General features: G+C 41.2%; 1 protein-coding gene across 1 annotated transcript in view; it reads left to right on the top strand.

Moving 5' to 3' along the window:
* Positions 1-11,979: 11,979 nt before the first annotated feature.
* The window catches only part of HSPB8 (heat shock protein family B (small) member 8), a 153,567-nt gene continuing 146,826 nt past the window's right edge, over positions 11,980-18,720 (top strand). The window contains exon 1 of the mRNA XM_069619177.1: positions 11,980-12,995. Within this exon, the coding sequence (XP_069475278.1) occupies positions 12,605-12,995 (391 nt within the window). The 5' untranslated portion in view covers positions 11,980-12,604. The remainder of the gene's footprint in view (positions 12,996-18,720) is intronic.

The raw sequence follows: 18,720 nt of genomic DNA, 5'->3' as shown, positions 1-18,720 counted from the left end.
AATCAGAAAACATGTGCAACCCTTATGATTTAATTTAAACAAATTAATGCCACTAAATCTGCATAGCCAATACATACCAACGCTCCCCCTTTAACTGCAAGACTTCTGATTTTTAATTGACAAACCGCACTACTTCTTACTGTCTCCCGCATGACCTATACATACGTAACAACCCTCCCTATTTAGCGTGAAACTCGATTTCCCATTAGAAAATGCTGTGCTGTCATCTCCCTCTGAGGGTCTCCTGATTTTTCAGATTCGTACTTATAATATAAAAGTAGTGACATTTTTCCCATCTACTATACTGACCTATCACTGACACACCTCTCTGCTATCGACAACATAACTTAAAAAAACAAGGCATTTTCATAAACTAGAAATTGTACTCAATTGCGAATCAGGTTCAACTAACATACTGCAAATAACATACAAAGGCAACACATAGTGAAGTGAAATGCACACATGCACTGTGTTGAGATATCAAAGGAGAATACTCTGACGAAAGATGCAAAATTAACGTGTACAGTACCATCACTGCTTTAAACGCACAAAGTTACTAACTTCTTCTTTTTACAATTGCAGTGAAGACTACTCTCCTGAAAATCAACAGCATCTACACTGCAAACGACATATCCAAAGAAACCTGGTCATTCCGCAAATAAAAGTAAGTACAGTACTACCTTTATATGCTTACTGTTCCTCAAAGAGTCCGTGTGGGTTATTTATGTAATTTGCGCACCAAAACAAACATTGATTTCTGAACCAATCTATCCACAAATCCCCATTTATTAAAGAAAGAATAACAGGCAGAATGGCTCACAAATCCCTGTGTTTTAGGAACACAAATAACATAAAGAAGCCTTAGAATGTTACTAGTAAAAAAGAAATAGCTGTTTGAATTTTAAACCATTACATTTACTATTAATGCTTCTCCTCACCACTAGCTCACTTTCTACTCTCATCTGAAGCACAGTGTAGTACTATACAAACAGAAAAATAGCCTTCCCAACTCATTGTAACTCCACAATGCACATTCACACACCATCACAAACAGCTTCCCAATGAAACTCATGCACGCATGCACACAGCACACATACATTGTACAACAGACCAAACCATGCCTTCTTTTTTTGTCAACAGACCCCAAAGAATGCCTACCAAAAAGCAAGTCCGTAGAAAACAACGCAGAAATAGAGAAAATGAAAATAAAAGTGTCCAAAGTAAGCATCCATCTGTAGCAGAGTTTGTAGAGAAAGTTGGAACAAAACAGCTAATAAAGTCATTTAGCAAAACAAGGGAAGCTTCAACCACCGAAACGTTGTCTCCTCTATGAAAATGTGGCACGAAACAGAAAACGCTTTACAAAAAATCGGCTACTAGTACTGCTAACAATGCTCCTATTGATCCTGATATAGTAACAAGAACCCACAGTAAAAAAAGTATTTTAGCAAAAATGTTTCGCCACAGAGTCCTTCAGAATCTAATAAGAAGATGTCAAAATCATCCTCAACCCTTAAAACCTACCGTAGAAAATTAATCCTACAAGCTCTCATAGACAGTGCAATCCTTCTCAAAAGGAAGTTATTCATTTTAGTGTTAAATAGGATGAAATCACTAACAAAACTAAGTACTAAACTACAAAAGAAACTTATCAGTTAACGGAATGTCAACAAAAGTAACTTCTTAAATATTTATGAAGGTGAATGGAGTCACACAACAACCACAGAACCATATTTTAATGAAGAAGCATACAAACAAAATCAAACAAACACAATTGCCATCCATAGCAGTGGACGAGGGTATTAAAAAATCAATATTACCATCATGGAACAAGAAACACTGCTTACAAAAGTATCCCCTGAAAACTCAGAATTACCTCTCCATTCGACTGAACCAGACCATCAAGCATACAAATGGCCGTGCACGTCAATGTGTTACATTCCTAACAAATCTTTCAAATCTTTAAGTCAGTTCCTCAATCAGTATGTGAAAGGTAAAGACAAAATAAAAATGAAAGTACTGCAAAATATGGATATCTGTCCAGTGCGCAAATACACAGGACTACAAGGACATTCATTAGCCTGCACTTCAGGACCTATTTGCAAAAGCACCTTCCATGATATCAAAAGGATATCAATACATCATTCAAATGTAAGACATCTAGTGTATAAACTGTACTATGCTAAAAGTCCAGCTTTAGAATTAGCCAATTTAAATAACACTCTTCTACATGGTACACCCTAATACCTACAAGAAGAAATCGACCGAATCCAGAGAAAATATTTTGGAAGGGAAAGCCACTTACAAATGCAATAGTTTTAGAGCAGACTAGTAACAATTCTGCACATAGCAACCTTCTATTACACACATACAAAAAAAAAATACTAAAATTTAAAAGTGCATCAGCTGAAGTACCAAACCATGTGTGTGTGTGTGTTGCCGCAGAACGTTTTACAAAAGGAACACAAAAACTATAGACGTAACATACAAAATAGAAGACAATGAAGATTCCAAATGGTTTGAATTAGCTCTCTACCTTTTAGCTGAAAACAAATACCAAATAAGTGAACACCTAATATGTTGCAGTTACTGCACTACAAAACTTGACAACAACCAAACTCCTTCACGAGCTATCACAAATAATTTGGAATTGTTCCCACCACCAAAACCCCTGCAACAATGCAATTTGTATGGGAGGATCATAATTCAAACAGTTCACCCATTTCAAGCAATAATACGCCTTCAACCAAAAACAGCAAAATTACCTCCCTCTGAATTGGTGAAGGCATTCGTGGCAAAGTAGTTTATTTGCCATTAGATCTGACAGAAAATGTACACACTCTAGGAGTGCAGCGTCGAATAGAGCATTCTTTAATTGTCTTGGTAAATGGTATACTAACAAAAGACAAAATAATTTGGCAACAACTGGTGGACTTACATAAAGTTAGACAAGCCTTGCAATATCTGAAAGACAATAACGAATACTACAGAGAAATAAATATTGAAGAAACCTTAAGGGAAACAACTGGAATAATTCAAGAGTCATCAGAAACTGGTCAGTTTGAACTTCTGGATCCTGCTGCAGTATCCACTCTTTTGGACCATTACACAATTCATCCATTGCATTCCAATGAAAGCTTATAATAAAATATGTCAGCTACAGAATTAATACAAAAAGTACAAGAAAAAGATGAGGTTTTACAATCAAGTACAACAAATCTGTTTGCAAACATGCGTGGTACAAAAGAATACTGGTTCGATGGCACGGAGACGTACGTTGTATGATCAGAAACCTTGGACCACCGACTTGGTTTGTTACACTAAGTTGTGCAGAATATGCATGGGAAGATTTACATGAGTTCCTACGCATATCAAACAACAACAAAACCAAAATAGATATATTAACACCTGAAGAACTTTGCTCTCTAGATCCAGTCAATGGGCCTCATTACACGGTAGGCGGTAAGGGTTAACGATCACCGGTGACCGTTAACCCTTACCGCCTTATTAGGAGGTCCCTTTGCGGGTTGGTACTTTAACTCCTGCTTTTAGCAGGCGTTAAAAAACGAACCCGCAAAGGGACCTTGGTGCTAATTACGGTACCGCAATTTGCGGTACCGTAATTAGCGCCTTCCCCATTCCCATTATGCCGTATGGGGGCAGAAATGGGAATGGAGAAGGGCCTTGGTGAATGGGGAATTACCGCCCCCGCTCACCTTGGAGTAGGGCGGTAATTCCGCCATCCACCAAGGCGGACACGGTAAAATACCAGCGCCATGGTTACCGCCTACCGTGTAATGAGGCCCAATGTGTCAAGATATTTCCATCATCGTTTTATTGCTATGCTACACTTTATTTGTAATAAAACTGTTCCTCCCCTCGGAGAAGTGCAACACTTCTTTTGGAGAAAACAATACCAAGCGAGAGGAGCACCACATATTCACATGCTTTTATAGATCAAAGGTGCACCTAAATTTGGTTACGACAGTGATGCCACTGTTTTGCAGTTCATCCAAAAATATGTCACTTGTGAAATCCCTACACAACGTACACATAGTGACCTGCATGGACAGATTTTACAATTTCAAAGACACAAATGTGGCAAATATTGTCGTTGCAAATACAAAAGCAAAGGGAAATACTACACCAAATGCCGCTTTGGTTTCCCTAGACCAGTTACACAAACAGGTGAAGTGAACAACTTCATGTCTTCAGTTTGACATAGTGTTAAAGGTAAATCACCTAAGAACACGTATTACATAAAAAGAACAGTAGAATCAAAATATATCAATGATTACAATGCAATCATTGCCCTCTTATGGAATGCAAACATAGATGTGCAGTACATTGCAGACAATTCCACTGCAGTTGCATGATATGTTACAGCCTACTTAACAAAACCTGAAAAAACAGAGCTTCAAGACCTCTGGAATGACCTATCATCAGACAAAACACTATCTCAGAAATTGTACAGCCTAGGCATAAAAATGCTCTCTCATAGAGAATGTGGAGCCTACGAAGTGGCAGATCGTTTGGAAAATCAGACAACATTGTATGGCTAAGTCTTTGTCCTGCTAAATCTAGAAAAAGAGTTCTGAAATCATATGAGGACATAGAAACAATTGCCAGAAATGATCCCAAGAGCCAAGACATTTTAAAAAACAATTTAATCGACACATACTATCCGAACAGGAGTTGTACTTTGGAAAGCATGTGTCTATACCACATAGCTCAAAACTTTGCATATAAAAATAATATAAAACCCAATGAAAGCAAAGGTAGATGTAGAGTGACAGATTGTGAAGGCAGCTTAGTGAAATTTACCAAACAAAGCTTAATTAATCATGTCAAATTGTCATTAAAAACTCCTCAACAGAAAGAACTATATTACATGTCTCTGCTACAACTTTTTAAACCATGGAGAAAAGTGGAAGAGATACTAGATAACTATGACTGCTATGAAGATGCTTTCAAAGCAAATGAAAGCGCTATCACCGATGTGAACTTTACGCAGTACAAAGCCATGTTGCACAATGAACAGCAACACAAAAAAGAACTTCAGGCCCAGCTAGATAAGGACACTTCCGGCAGTAGTCAACCTTCTGTAACAGGAAGCCAAGAACCACTATAACAGCCACTAATAGCAAATGAGGCAGAATTAGCAATGACAGAAGTGGAAAACACTATGTGTCACTATGAAGAAGATATAGAAGACTTAATTGTACTACAAGCAAAACTTAACAAAGATCAGCGCACCATTTTTGAAGAAGTAACAAAACAAAATGCACATGGTGTACAACACGAAAATGAAGAATGTACCTGTCAAAATTACAAACCTATACTGCTGTACGTCAGTGGTGAAGCTGGGTCAGGAAAAACATTCTTAATCAAAATCATCAGCAAGTTTCTTCAACAATTGACAAACAACAAACTGTCAGCTGTTGTAACTGCCCCCACAGGTTTAGCTGCCTACAACATAGACGGTGTCACTTTACACTGATTACTACTCCTGCTAGTAAAACACCAAAACTAATTACACTATTACAAACTTTCTGCAGAAGCTGCAATGGAACTACGCAGAGTATTAAAACAAATGAAAATGCTACTAATAGATGAAGTGAGCATGGTCTCCAACCTAATGTTGGCTTTGATTCACCTCAGATTGCAAGAAGTACTTAAAACAAACTATGAAGAACTCTTCGCAGGGAAACACATTAACATTTTTGGAGATCTTCTACAATTAACAGCAGTGAAAGGTGGACCTATTTTTAAAACCTTAGGCCACAAACTCTTCCGTGAAACTGTTGGCAGCATAGGAAATGTCAATCTTTGGAAACATTTCCAAATCAGAGAATTAACAGAAAACATGCGGCAATCTGCAGATCTCACTTACACCAACATTTTAAAAAGTATTAGAGTTAGTGTACTATCTCAAGAAGCACAAGCAATATTGAAAAACCGGCACCATCATGCACTTTATGGCGATAACGCATGTGCTACTGATGTTATGGAGCAATTAGCGAACAAAAATGTCAATTGTTTGGCCTTAATGCCAACTCTTGCAAGCTATTTCAAATTCAATGAAACAATGTTAAAAAAAGAAATGCAACCAATAATGGAAATTTGCCCACAGACAAACTAGACATACATGGAATGACACTAACCATGTGTGAGCAAGCCACAACAAAACTAAATACCTTAGAAAATGTAATCTCCAACACAGCTGGGTTGGAAAAAGTATTAAAATAATCTTTAAATTGTAGAGTAATGCTTAAACGTAACCTTGACATGGAGTAAGGGCTAGTTAATGGGGCACTGGGTACAGTTGTTGGCTTTCAAACATACCCACGTGACAACAACATTCAGTTTGTAAATATTCGCTTTGACAAACTTTCAGAAGTGAGAAGGATAGGGCGCTCAACTGCTCGATTCCTTCACTTCAAAGACATGTATGTACGTAGAGAACAATTTTCTCTAACTCTTGCATATGCAGTCACCATTCATAAATCCCAAGGTCTTACCGTAGATAAAGCATTGATAGATATAGGAAACACAGTCTTTAAAGAAGGCATGAGCTACGTAGCACTATCACTCTTACGTACACTTGACGGTCTATTTCTAATCAACTTTGATGCAAGCAAAGTGAACGCTAATATTCCTTGCATTTTAGAGTACAATAGAGTGCGTTCACTGTACACCCCCATCTGAAATCATTTCATGTTCCAGAAAAAGTAAAACGTGGTAAAAGAAAACTAATTAAAACAGAAATGCAACAGAATCTGACAGCAAATCCTTCAAAGAAAACAAAAGAAGGTAAAACTTCATCAATTACCACAAGCAGAGAAAAACCTATTAGGGAAAGTAAATCAGATACTTCTTCAAAGAAGGAACAGAAACTCCGAAAAAAGGACTCAGACACAAAACTAGCTGGTCCATTCAAATTTTCAAATGAAACTGGTGTAAATTGCTATGCAAATGTAGCAATGAATATTCTATTTCAATTGCCATTAATTGTTAACAATGTTTACTTACACAGTACAGACCAATTGTGTTTGCAAATGTTAGTCCTTCATAGAAACGCAACAAACAATCCTGACAACACGTACAGTGTTCACGAAATAAGACAAGAATTGGACTACTGTGCTGGAATGGTGATATTCACTATAAACTCACAAGAGGATCCACAAGAATTTCTAATGTACTTACTACAAGTACTGGAAAACAAAAGCATACCTGTAAATGAAATCTTCCAGATTTCTTACATGTGGAAACATACATGCACTCTCTGTAACAATGTGATACAGGAACAAATCCCAAATGAGCGATTTGTGTATGTATCTATACCTAATTGTGAATCCATTCCGTTTCAGCAACTTGTACAGATGCAAACCATGGCAGATTATGTACTATGTGCAATTCAGATAATCGCTCAACCTTACTGATACAAACACATAGTAACTACATAATACTTATGCTTCTATGTTACAATGCAGATGGTACCAAAAACAACTGTAAACTGACTGGATTCACACACGGTCAAGTGTCACTTGGGAAGAAAACCTTTACAACAATAGGTATAATTTACCACGCAGGAGCTACAACCAATGTAGGTCACTACACTGCATACATTAAAAAGAAATGTGGATGGTTCGAATGTAATGATAGCACCATTACTCTAAAGCAGAGATTGCCAGCTAATCTTACAAATGCGTATTTAATCTTCCTAAAGCCAAAATGTAATAACTAATGTGTACTTCAACATTAACAAAAATTGAAGTAAAAGACTATAAACAATTAGAATACGCCAACAGGTATCTAAGTGCCTAAGAGTGTATTTGTATTTGTATTTATTTATTTATATTGTGCAGCCTGCCACGGGCATCAGGGCGCATGTTTGGAAGGGTTACAATGAGAAGTTACAGAAAGGCAGTTACAGGAAGGCAGTTACATATTACAAAGTATAAATATGCATAGGGCAAAGAAATATACATATATTTACAAGGTAGTTAGTCGTCCCAATATATACAGAAGTGATAGGATTGGTACAGCATGCAGTGAGTGTTTACAAAAAGGAGGCTGAAGCTTCGTCTTGCTCATAAAGCCATTGTTTTGCTCTATTTTTGAAGGATTGAAGGGAGGGGACATTCCTGAGATCATTGGGTAGTGAGTTCCAGAGCTTAGCTGCCAGGACTGGGAAGCTCGAGCCTCTGGCAGTCTGGAGCTTGAAGCTAGGAATGATGAGTGTATTAGCTTGTGCAGATCTTAGAGGTCTGTGGGCTGTGTGTTGTGTGAAGCGCTCTGACAGGTAGGCCGGTGCAGCGTTGTTCTGTGCTTTGTAACTAAGAACCAGTGTTTTGAGGGCAATGCGCCGTGAGGTGGGGAGCCATCGTAAATTGCGTCTAGTGGAGGAGATGTGGGTGCGCCTAGGTATGCTAAGAGCAGCCCTGATGGCGTTATTCTGGGTTACCTGAAGTTTGCCGATGTTTTTTTGACTAGTTCCCTGGTAAAGTGCATTGCAGTAATCCATTTTGGATAAGATGAGAGTTCTGGCAAGGATCAAGCAATTGTCCATAGATAAGAAGGGGCGGCAAGCAGTGATTAGTTTGCACTAATCTACTACTACTACTACTGAGTTGGTTTGTCTAGTGAGAGAGAGGGTCGAGTCTAGATAAATACCGAGTGTTTTAGTAACCTTGGTGACCTTGATAATGTTACCATCAATGAAGAAGGCATCATATTTGCTGTCAAGTTTTGCAAGTTTGGATTGAGAACCTAGGATGAGTAGCTCAGTTTTCTCATCGTTTAGGCAGAGACCGCGGTGGGCCATCCACGCCTGGATGACGGAGTAGACTGCATTGAGAGCTTTGATGTCAGTTACATAGTCACCAGTGATAGGGATGAGTATCTGGGAGTCACAACCACACAGATAAATGAATACCACAGATCCATAACAAAAAATGCACAGTTAGAATACGCCAACAGGTATCTAACTGTTTTTAAAAATCTGCAGAAACAAGTAAACACTCAAAGAAAACAAAGAAATAGTTTGTAGCATAGCAAAGAAATGGGGTTTTTTAATCCGACAAGGATTTTTTTTCCCCCAGACCCAAGGATTTGAAAAACAAACACAGAAACTGAGCAAAATGCCCAGTACACTGGTTTGTAAATGAAATATGAGGGTTAAAAAAAAAAAAGGAAAAATGTCTATTATACAATGTAATAAGTCTATATAAAATACAAACACTAACATGCTCTTTTCTTTTATCACAGACATTAAAGAAAGATAGTTCCACCAAGTACTAAAGTCATGTAAGAAATATATGGAATCTCAACAAAGTAAACAGTAAGTATAATTTCACACATGTCATACATATTAGAATCTACACGTCTAATCTATGGCAGTAATATAGTGCAGTGGCTCTATGCGGGGCCTAGCGTCTTGGATGTATAACCTACCACCTACACCCTGCAGCCAAGCAACAAAGACTATATATAGGTCCTACCCACAACCATCGCAGCAGATCAAAACCATGGTGCTTATAATTTCACTACTTGTAAGTTTACTCTTAGGTGCATGGTCTGCAGCCATGCACCTAAGACACTAGGTCGTGCACACAACCACCGCACCACAGCACACCCATGTTCACTTATAACCTCACTGCTTATGACTTCAGTCTTGGGTGCATGGCCTTCGGCCATGCACCCAAGACTCTGGGTACTGGCCAGAACCACCACAGCATATCGCACCCATTGTGGCTTCTAACTTCACTACGTATAAAGTTGGTTTCCAAGATGCTAGGCCCTCCCCACAACCACCTGAATGATGTTTGATACTACGGGTGTGCCTATAGCTGTAATATGCTGCAGTAGTTGTGGCCAGAGGCTAGAGTCTTGGGTGTAAGGCCATAGATATTTGAATGTATGGGTGTGCAGTATATAAAACCCATAGTGGCTTATAACTCCAGTGCTTACAACTTTGTTCTTGGGTGCATGGCCTTCGGCACCCAAGACTCTAGCTCCTGCCCAGACCCACCACACTGCATCGCACTATTGTGGCTTGTAACTTCACTACGTATAAATTTGATTTTGGGTGCATGGCCTTTGGCCATGCACCCAAGACTCTAGGCCCTCCCCACAACCACCTGATTGATGTTTGATACTACGGGTATACCTATAGCTGTAATATGCTGCAGTAGTTGTGGCCAGAGGCTAGAGTCTTGGGTGTAAGGCCATAGATAATTGAATGTATGGGTGTGCAGTGTCTTATAACTCCAGAGCTTATAACTTTGTTCTTGGGTATATGGCCTTTGGCCATCTAACCAAAACTCTAGACCCTCCCCCACAACCACCTAATCGATATGCATTACTACGGGTGTATATATAGCTGTGACATGCTGCGGTGGTTGTGGCCAGGGCCTAGCATCTTAGGAGTATGGCCTATGGCCTACGGCCTACGGCCATGCACCCAAGACTCTAGGCCCTGGCCACATCCATTGCAGCATGTCACACCCATGGCAGCGTTTAAATCAATAGCACACCCATAGAAACAAAAAATGTAACTACGGCATGTACTCAATGTCAATGTTCGCTAACACCACGCGTGTCCTTAGAACAGTTTCAAGTTTCCTGCGCACAGCACGGACTAAAGTACTATCCTTATGAAACCCCTCATTTTCTGTACTTACAAACATCCCGAACAAGGCGGGCTCAGGGAATACATCATTACCACCTACCGCCTAAACAAATACAGTATTTCACCCATCTTTTACTCTCTGAACCTCCCCAACCACTGACTCTGACACACCAAAACAGTTTGCGAAATAGCATTTCACTGCTGGTCGCCGTCGCGCTGTCGGCAGGTCCAAGATGTCGGGCGCATCCAAACAATCTGACGCAGAACACGGCTCACTGCAGCCAATCGGCAGAAACGTCGCGTGTCTGCAGTCATGACGCCAGCCCCTTGGCCAATCGATATGTTATCCGTGGGGCGAACAGGGAAGTGTGACCGTGGAGCGGACATAGATATCACTAATTTTTTTTAGACCTACTTTTTGGTCGTTTAAAAGAAAACTACTAGACTGATTTTCACCAAATTTACAAAAGCACGCTTTTAGGACCAAGCCCCTGCCCCTGCTGCAAATTTGGTGAAAATCCGTCCAGCGGTTTCGACCTGTAGGCATGTGCAAAGTTTTTCCCCCATTCAGTCTATGGGAAAAAAACAACGTTTTGGGACCCCCTCCCCTATAACTTTTCCCTCCCTGGACCAAACATCACCAAACTTTGCAAAACAATTCAGAGTGGCCCATATACATTTTTTTGCAAAGTTTGGTGCTGATTCGTCCAGGGGGAGCGAAGTTATAAGCCGCCCAAAAAGTGCTCTTCCTATGGAAACAGCAACTTAACCATAACTACACAGCCAGTAGTGTGGCTGTGTAATATGGTATATATAGGATTTTGGTCTGTGAGGTTATTTCTGCAAAATGTAGATACAAATGTGGGAAAAACAAGCTCCCAATGCATGTAATCGGTAATGCATGACAGGACTGGAACGTGATTGGCTCTTGCCCAGCCCTACCATCCTTCTCAGTCCGTTCAAACCTTTCCAGCCTTTTAGAGGTAGTAAAGCTTGAAACATGAAATAAAATAGAATTACACGTGCCACGACTAAGGCTTGACATGTGACTGACTCTGCTCCAGTCCAGCAGGCCTTTCAGAGGCATTGTAGACTTGGCAAACTGAGATATAGCCTTAGGGGTTCAAAGAACTGTTCTGCTTGCTTCAATACTGAGTCTGCCAAGAGCAGCGAATGTGTGGTTTTAGTTAGATTGGCACACCCTGCCGCTCCTGTGTGAAGAGTTGGGCACAGGGAGGAGGAGGGGGTAGGGCAGGCCCTGTGATGAAGGCAACCTAAATCTGGCTGCCCAGTGTCAGCCGTCCCTGCCCCCTCTGGGAAGGCCCAGCTGTCAGTAGAGCAGATTCCGCAGGCGTGTTTCATGGCTCTGAAATACTCAGCTGACAGGCGGGCTCGGCGCACACAGGCTTGAGCACCGACAGTTTATAAATAGAAGCCTTCCCGAGTCCTGGAGAAGTTTGGAGAACTTTCTGCGCTCAGAGGGCCCGTGCTTACTTCAGCGGCGCCGTGGGGGACATAAGGAGAGCTCGGTGGGAGCCTCGGATGCTGCTTTGGCCAGAAGACGTCTTGAACTTTTTCTCTCTCAGTTCACCGACGATTCTGAAACTCTTCAGCCCTATTTAAAAAAAGGCAGCCTCTTTCTCGGGCGTTAATTATTTCCCTTTCACGAAGGCAGAATCTACAGAAAATATCCGTATAGTGAGGCCTACAAGCGAAGTCATCCACCAAGGTCCAGGCCACCCGGTCTCTCGGCTTCTACACTTACTCTTCCTGCATACCCTTGGAACTGAGGAAAAGTCTGAACTGCCTATTAGAGACAAGGACAAAGGCCACCTACAGAACTTTAACGCAGAGATTTGGAACTTGTTCAACTTTTGTTTTTTGATTTTTAGGTTCGCAGCCTGATATTCTTCGGAAGTTTTTTTCTTACGCTTTTGAAGTTTTGGCTTGCCCTTTTCTTCGCAGTTGACAATGGCCGACAGCCAGCTTCCCTTTTCATGCCATTACCCAGGCCTTCGGCAGCGGAGTGCCCGAGACCCCTTCCGCGATAATGCACTGGCCTCACGGCTGCTGGACGAAGACTTCGGCATGTCCCCATTTTCTGATGACTTGACCATGGATTGGCCGGACTGGGCCCGGCCTCGACTCACTTCCACGTGGCCGGCGGGCCAGCTGCGGGCAGGAATAGCTCGTCCATCTGGGGTATCGCCTCCTGGGTACAGTTCCCGGTACATGGGCCACGTGGAGCCAATGAGCCCTGCCATGGACCGGGGGGATCCTTGGAAGGTGTGCGTCAATGTGCAGAGCTTTAGTGCTGAGGAGCTGACAGTGAAAACCAAGGACGGCTTTGTGGAAGTGTCAGGTGAGTGTGCAAGGGCGGGACAGGCGTGTCAGTTGAGTGTGCAAGGGAGAGTGGACGTGCCAACTGAGCATTGTGGAAAATAATGAATGTATCAGTTGAGCGTGTGAATGAAAGGTGAATGTTAGCTGCCAAGTATCCCACAATATTCTGGAGTCTTCAGCCAAAAGAGTCTCCTGCAATTCAGACAAGGTCTTTGGGGGCGAGATACAATGGCATCATTTTTTACTGCCCATCTTTGATGAAGCAAGTATGATAAGTGTTATTACATGGCCTAATTGGCATTGTGGTGCAGCCAAGAATTATGTGTGTCACTACGTTGCTAGACTGACCTTTGGGTGCATCTCGTCTACCTATTTATTTGGCATGCCATTTTTTACTGGGCATCTATAATAAAGCATGCATGAAAAGTGTTATTACATGGCTAGATTGGCATTTTGTTGCAGCCAGTCTATCTATTTCTTACTTTGGTATGACATTTGCTTACTGCGCATCTGTGATAAAGCAAACATATGTTATTTATTAAGTGGCTAGACTGCCATTTTGGTGCAGCCAGTCTAGTTATTTCTTACTATAGCATTTGTTACAGTACATCTATGATAAAGCAAGCATGATGTGTCATGTGCTGATGATGCAAAACAGGGCCAGACTTCCATTTCTTCTGCTGGTTCACAAATCTATCCACCGTAATGCACCTCTGTATCTATCCTCCTCTATCCAACTCTACAAGCCTTCTCGTAATCTCTGCTCTGCCTCCTCGACTACCCCCGTGACTCCTCAACCTCCCTATGCTTCCTTTCGCCTCTGCTCCTTCTCTCTTCTTGCTCCAATTGCATGCAGTGTTCTTCCCCCAGATATCCGGGAAACAGTCCACATGGATTAGTTCAAAACCAAACTAAAAGCCCACCTCCTCGCCTTTGAGTTACCCTCTTAACCTACCTCTAATCTGCCTGCTAGCTAAATGTTTTCCCTCACTTCTATCCTGCTTCTGTCCCTCACTTCCTATGCCTCCACTCTAGCCCTTCACCCATCATGGTCACATCCCGAGCACAGCTGGCCGTACTGCCTACCTGCACATAAAAATGTCCAATATGTATTGTCCTTAATCTATGTATGTCTACTTATGTATCCCGGTGACTGTTACATTTACTCCCCTCCACAACCTGGTCAGAATGTCCCTCAAACTCACCCCATTGTAAAAAGCTCACCACTTCCCATCAAATCTGATTTCTTATCTATTGAACATTCTTTTGTGATCAAAAGAGCATTGTTCCTGCTGTATATGAATTAAAAAATAAAAAAAATATTACCTTCCTGGCTAGACTATCATTTTGGTTCTGCCAGTCTAGCTATTTCTTTGGCATGGCCTTTTTTACTGGGCATCTATGGTAGAGCAAGCATTTTTTGTTATTACGTGGCATGACTGGCATTTTGGTGCAGCCAATTTGGACATGCTTTCATATTCTGCCAAAGCATTTTTAATGGCAAAGCCAACAGGAGTCGGTTCTTCCTTGGGGATATTGCCATATGTTGGCAAAAGTGAGAATGGACACATTTTCTTATAGTACCATTACTGGCATTATGCACAAAGCAAACATGGGTATGTTATTGTATATGAGTAGTGGTATATATTGGTGCAGCCAAAATGGAAATGTGCGGGCACACCCAGTGTGAAAAATCTTTTTATACTGGAATATATTGTGGGAAAAGGCATCATATAAATACATGGGGAAATGCTCTTGTGCACTGTGGTGACTTGCATCTATTGGGTTTTTCATGAGTTACCCCACAACACCAATTTCAAACTGGCTTTTTATCCAATTTTTCAATTGAGATGTGCTGTAAAAGGCCCCATTTTAACCCATTATTCAAATATTTCAAGGACTCTTGTAAAAATAAAAAAAATCACCTGCTGCCACTGCAGTTTACAAGCTTCAAAACAGTTATATCTGAGGTAAAAATGTATTTCTGACTTTGCGTATGTGCAATCAAACGGGCCTTGGGACAGGCCCTTCTTCCCCCATTCCGTAGAGCCATTGGAAGTGGGTACGGCATCCACTTGGATGTCTCATTTGCTCTGCACTAACACATGGAGACGTTCAGTGTCTGAGATGAGGTTATGGGTCAGTCTAGCCTGAGCCACAGTGTTTTAGGCACGCTTGATTTTAAGGGTTGTGGGGTACGGGAGAGGGAATTCGCATTTGAAGGTACAATCAGGCAAATATCGAGTTTGGATAGCTCTCCATATTTAGAATTTAAAGCTTTTTGTAGTTAGGGCTTTTAATGTCACTTATAGACGGGTTCAGATCAGTGTATCTATAGATTGGGAGACACGTTTGTAATGAAAATGTAGAGAGGGTTAAGAGGGTTGTAGGATTAGGCAGTAATGTCTTAGAGATCTGGCAGTAGTGTCTTAGAACAGGCAGGATGACTGGGCACCTGATAGGCCGAGGAGAATAAAGAACTCAAGGTTATAGAAAATAGAGAACGCAGGGTCCGAGGACTGTGAGATCTCAAAAAGCAGACATCAGGGGTGTCCTCATGGGAAAAGGTGGCCGAGAGTCCTAATTATCACGAGTTTATAAATCAGGGGGTCAGTTAATTTGTTTGGTGATGGGAGAAGTTGGAATTATCCTGTATTAATTGCTTTGTGGGAACAGCCTCGGTGGTTCTTCACACTACTTTCACTCCATATGTTCTGAGCTTCTGCTTTAATCTCTTGGGGGCTATCCCCCTAAAGGTCGGTGATAGGATATGTAGAAATCACAGTGCACACCAGATAAAACTGAACACTTGCGTAATCCTTTTGACTGTACACTGCTGTCCTCTCCGGTTGTCGTTGAGTGATGTGGCAATAAGGCGAAGGCATGCTTTGGCACAGAACACTGAACACGTTTTGCAACATGTCCTCGTGACCTGGGGCCATATTCACAGAGCGTTTTCCGATGGTATTGTGCCATTATAAAACGCTTCTGTGAATCAGGCCCATCATGAAACAGCATCCATTTTTTCCTGAAATTAAGAATGAAATGAGTTTTTTGGACGCTTCAAAAGAGGGTCACCTTCCTATGTGGCGTTAAGGGATTTTAACTAAATCTCCAACATGTTCTGCTATAAGGCTTTTATACTGTGCCAATTCACCATCATAATAGTCTCAGAGGAGCACCTAGCCCTGTGGTGTATTTTTTATTTATTATTTGATTGTTCATTTATAAGATGCTCAATACCAGCGAGTGGTTTCAAAGCACGGGATCGGGATTTGAACCTGTGTTGCGCTACGTTGTTTTGCTTCCAAGAAAAAACGCGTTGCCCCTGAGTTATTTTGCATCCCCTTGTTGCCCCCCAAGCTGGGTATTACGATCTGAGTATGCAGATGGCAAAGGACCTTAAAGCATGGTTTTGCAAATGTGCCCGTACCGGTCCCTGGCACGGGGGATGAACGTCACATTATTTCCATTAGCATAACACAAAATGCTAATGGGAATGTTGGAAAAACATATTGAGTCCATGTACTTTACTGAGAAATGTAAAGTAGATGGAGTCTATAAGATTTATTTTAGTTCTATTTATTAACTGTGAAAGGTGGTTCCGAAAAGAACCTTTCTTTTGTTGTTTTTAAAACAAAATGTTTCCAGGAGAGGTTAGAACATGAGGTTAGGAGGGAAATGAGGGAAGAGGCACTAAGCACTAATATGCAGAGCCAGGTGGACAGGGGAAGATGTTGCTTGTGTGTTACTTCTAAGGTAGTGGGTAGTGTTTCTCATGCGCCTTGATTATAGCTTTACGCACACATCAAAATTGCTTCCCCCTGCAGAGTGGTGTGTTGCAGTATATACAGAGGACTGTTATCTTCCAAAGATATCGATCAACAGCCTCTTTTATTGCTTGCAAGGTAGCTGCTGCGATTTTGTGTCCCACAGAAGTAGTCTGTGTGGTTACAGTATTGGCTGAGGAAGATGATGTGGAGGAAGACAGCCTACTACTTGCTAAGAAAGGAACAATCTTTGTGAGAGCATTGCAGTGGTTGGATTTGGTGTGGCGGCGCATGGAGGTGGTCCCGTAGGAGTAATGTTCAGCTAGTCCATGACTGAGCACTCAGTGCATTTCACTTTTGGAGCATTAGCCTTTGGTACATTCTCAACAGTGGTAAAGAACTGCCACACCCATTATTCTCTCTGGGTGCTAGAGGTAGGCACTTCCTCAACCTTATTTCCTTGGTCCTCTTCATTGTCTTTGAAAATCTTGCACTGTTATTGTTGTGTGGTCCTCCAGCTGGTGGTGGTGGCTCTTGGGAGGAGGGATGGCAATAGCTGATGCAATTTTTAAGATAAATAGCAGTTTTGCTACTATTATTCCAAGTATCTGCTTTGTACTAGATTGTTAATGGATAATGAGTAAGAAAAGGTTTAGGAGCTGTGCAAGGGTACATTTTGAGCTTGAAAGTTCCTAGATCAGTAGAAAATGCAGTTCCGAACTGTCCTTGAAGCAAGGACCCAAACACGAAGTGCAAACGCGTTCATGGACACCTCATCATGCCGCGCGCAAGCATATGGTCACGTGGCACTGTCTGGAAGGTCCACAATGATGTCAGACGTTCGATGACGTTGACAGAAGCAAAAACCGTGGGAAAAGTATGGAAGGTGGGAAATGGCAGAGATTTAAGGTGAAACGTAAATTGGACAAAACATTGCTATATTGGGGTAAGTATGATATTAGTAAGTTGTAGAAAAATAGCATGCACTGGTAAAAGTCCATGGAATTCTCTCAAAAAACTTTGTTAAAGAGATGTTATGGTTAAGTTGCACCAATAAAAACCTATACAATTAATTTGTGATGTCATCTTTGATGTCCTGGGTGTTAGTCTTAGCAGTGCATGGTGGTGGCACAAGTTATGGTTGCTTAGCTCACCATAACTCGCGAATTTCTGAGGTTTTTCGGTTTTACTTGTAACCATACGTCCCTTCAACAAAGTTTTTTCATTGAATTTCATAGGTTTTTAATTAGTGCAACTTAACCATAACATCCCTTTAACAAAGTTTTTCATTGGCCTAATTTGCTTATTAAAAAACTGTAGCGTTCAACTGGTTGCATTAACTTACCTTTTGTGGGAGCAGTGATTGCCATGCTTTGAACATGTTAGTATACGCTTCAATGACTGCGTCCTGGAAGACAGAACCGTTCCTCATGTTCTCCTGTTCTACATATTGACCTGCAAACATATCTCCACAAGCCCTGACCTTTCTTTGCATCTTGATCAATCTCCACCTCCTGTATTTTTAAAGCTGCTCTGATTACCTGTTTTACTTACTTCTCTAAAATCCACTGTGCTTTAACTATCACTACTTAATCAGCACATACCTGTGGAACTCTGGTGTTTTAAGCATTTGGGCTTAGCTTTACTTTCTTTAAAAATCCTTGTCCACACCAAACAAATTATTTCCCAATCACACTTCGAGCCCCCACACTCACACAAACATCACGCATGAGTGAAGGACAGAATTGACTTTAAAGTTCTCTGCCTCATAGTTAAATGTTTAAATAACTTGGCCCCAGCTTATCTGGCAGAAAAAATCTACAGGTTCCGTCCGTCCCCACACGCTCAGGTCTGAGGATAAGCTGTCACTGTGATTTCCACCATCTTCCTGTGTTTCTAGGAACAAGCAGATATTTGCAGACTACGGATCCAAATCATGGAATAGACTACCTTTGGAAATCCGGGCAGCAAAAT

This window comes from Ambystoma mexicanum, chromosome 10 (genome assembly GCF_040938575.1).
Source record: "Ambystoma mexicanum isolate Mex_15411 chromosome 10, UKY_AmexF1_1, whole genome shotgun sequence".
NCBI classification, from domain to species: Eukaryota; Metazoa; Chordata; class Amphibia; order Caudata; family Ambystomatidae; genus Ambystoma; species Ambystoma mexicanum.
The sequence above is the reverse complement of the archived record's forward strand: the minus strand, read 5'-3'. Positions and strand labels throughout refer to the sequence as shown.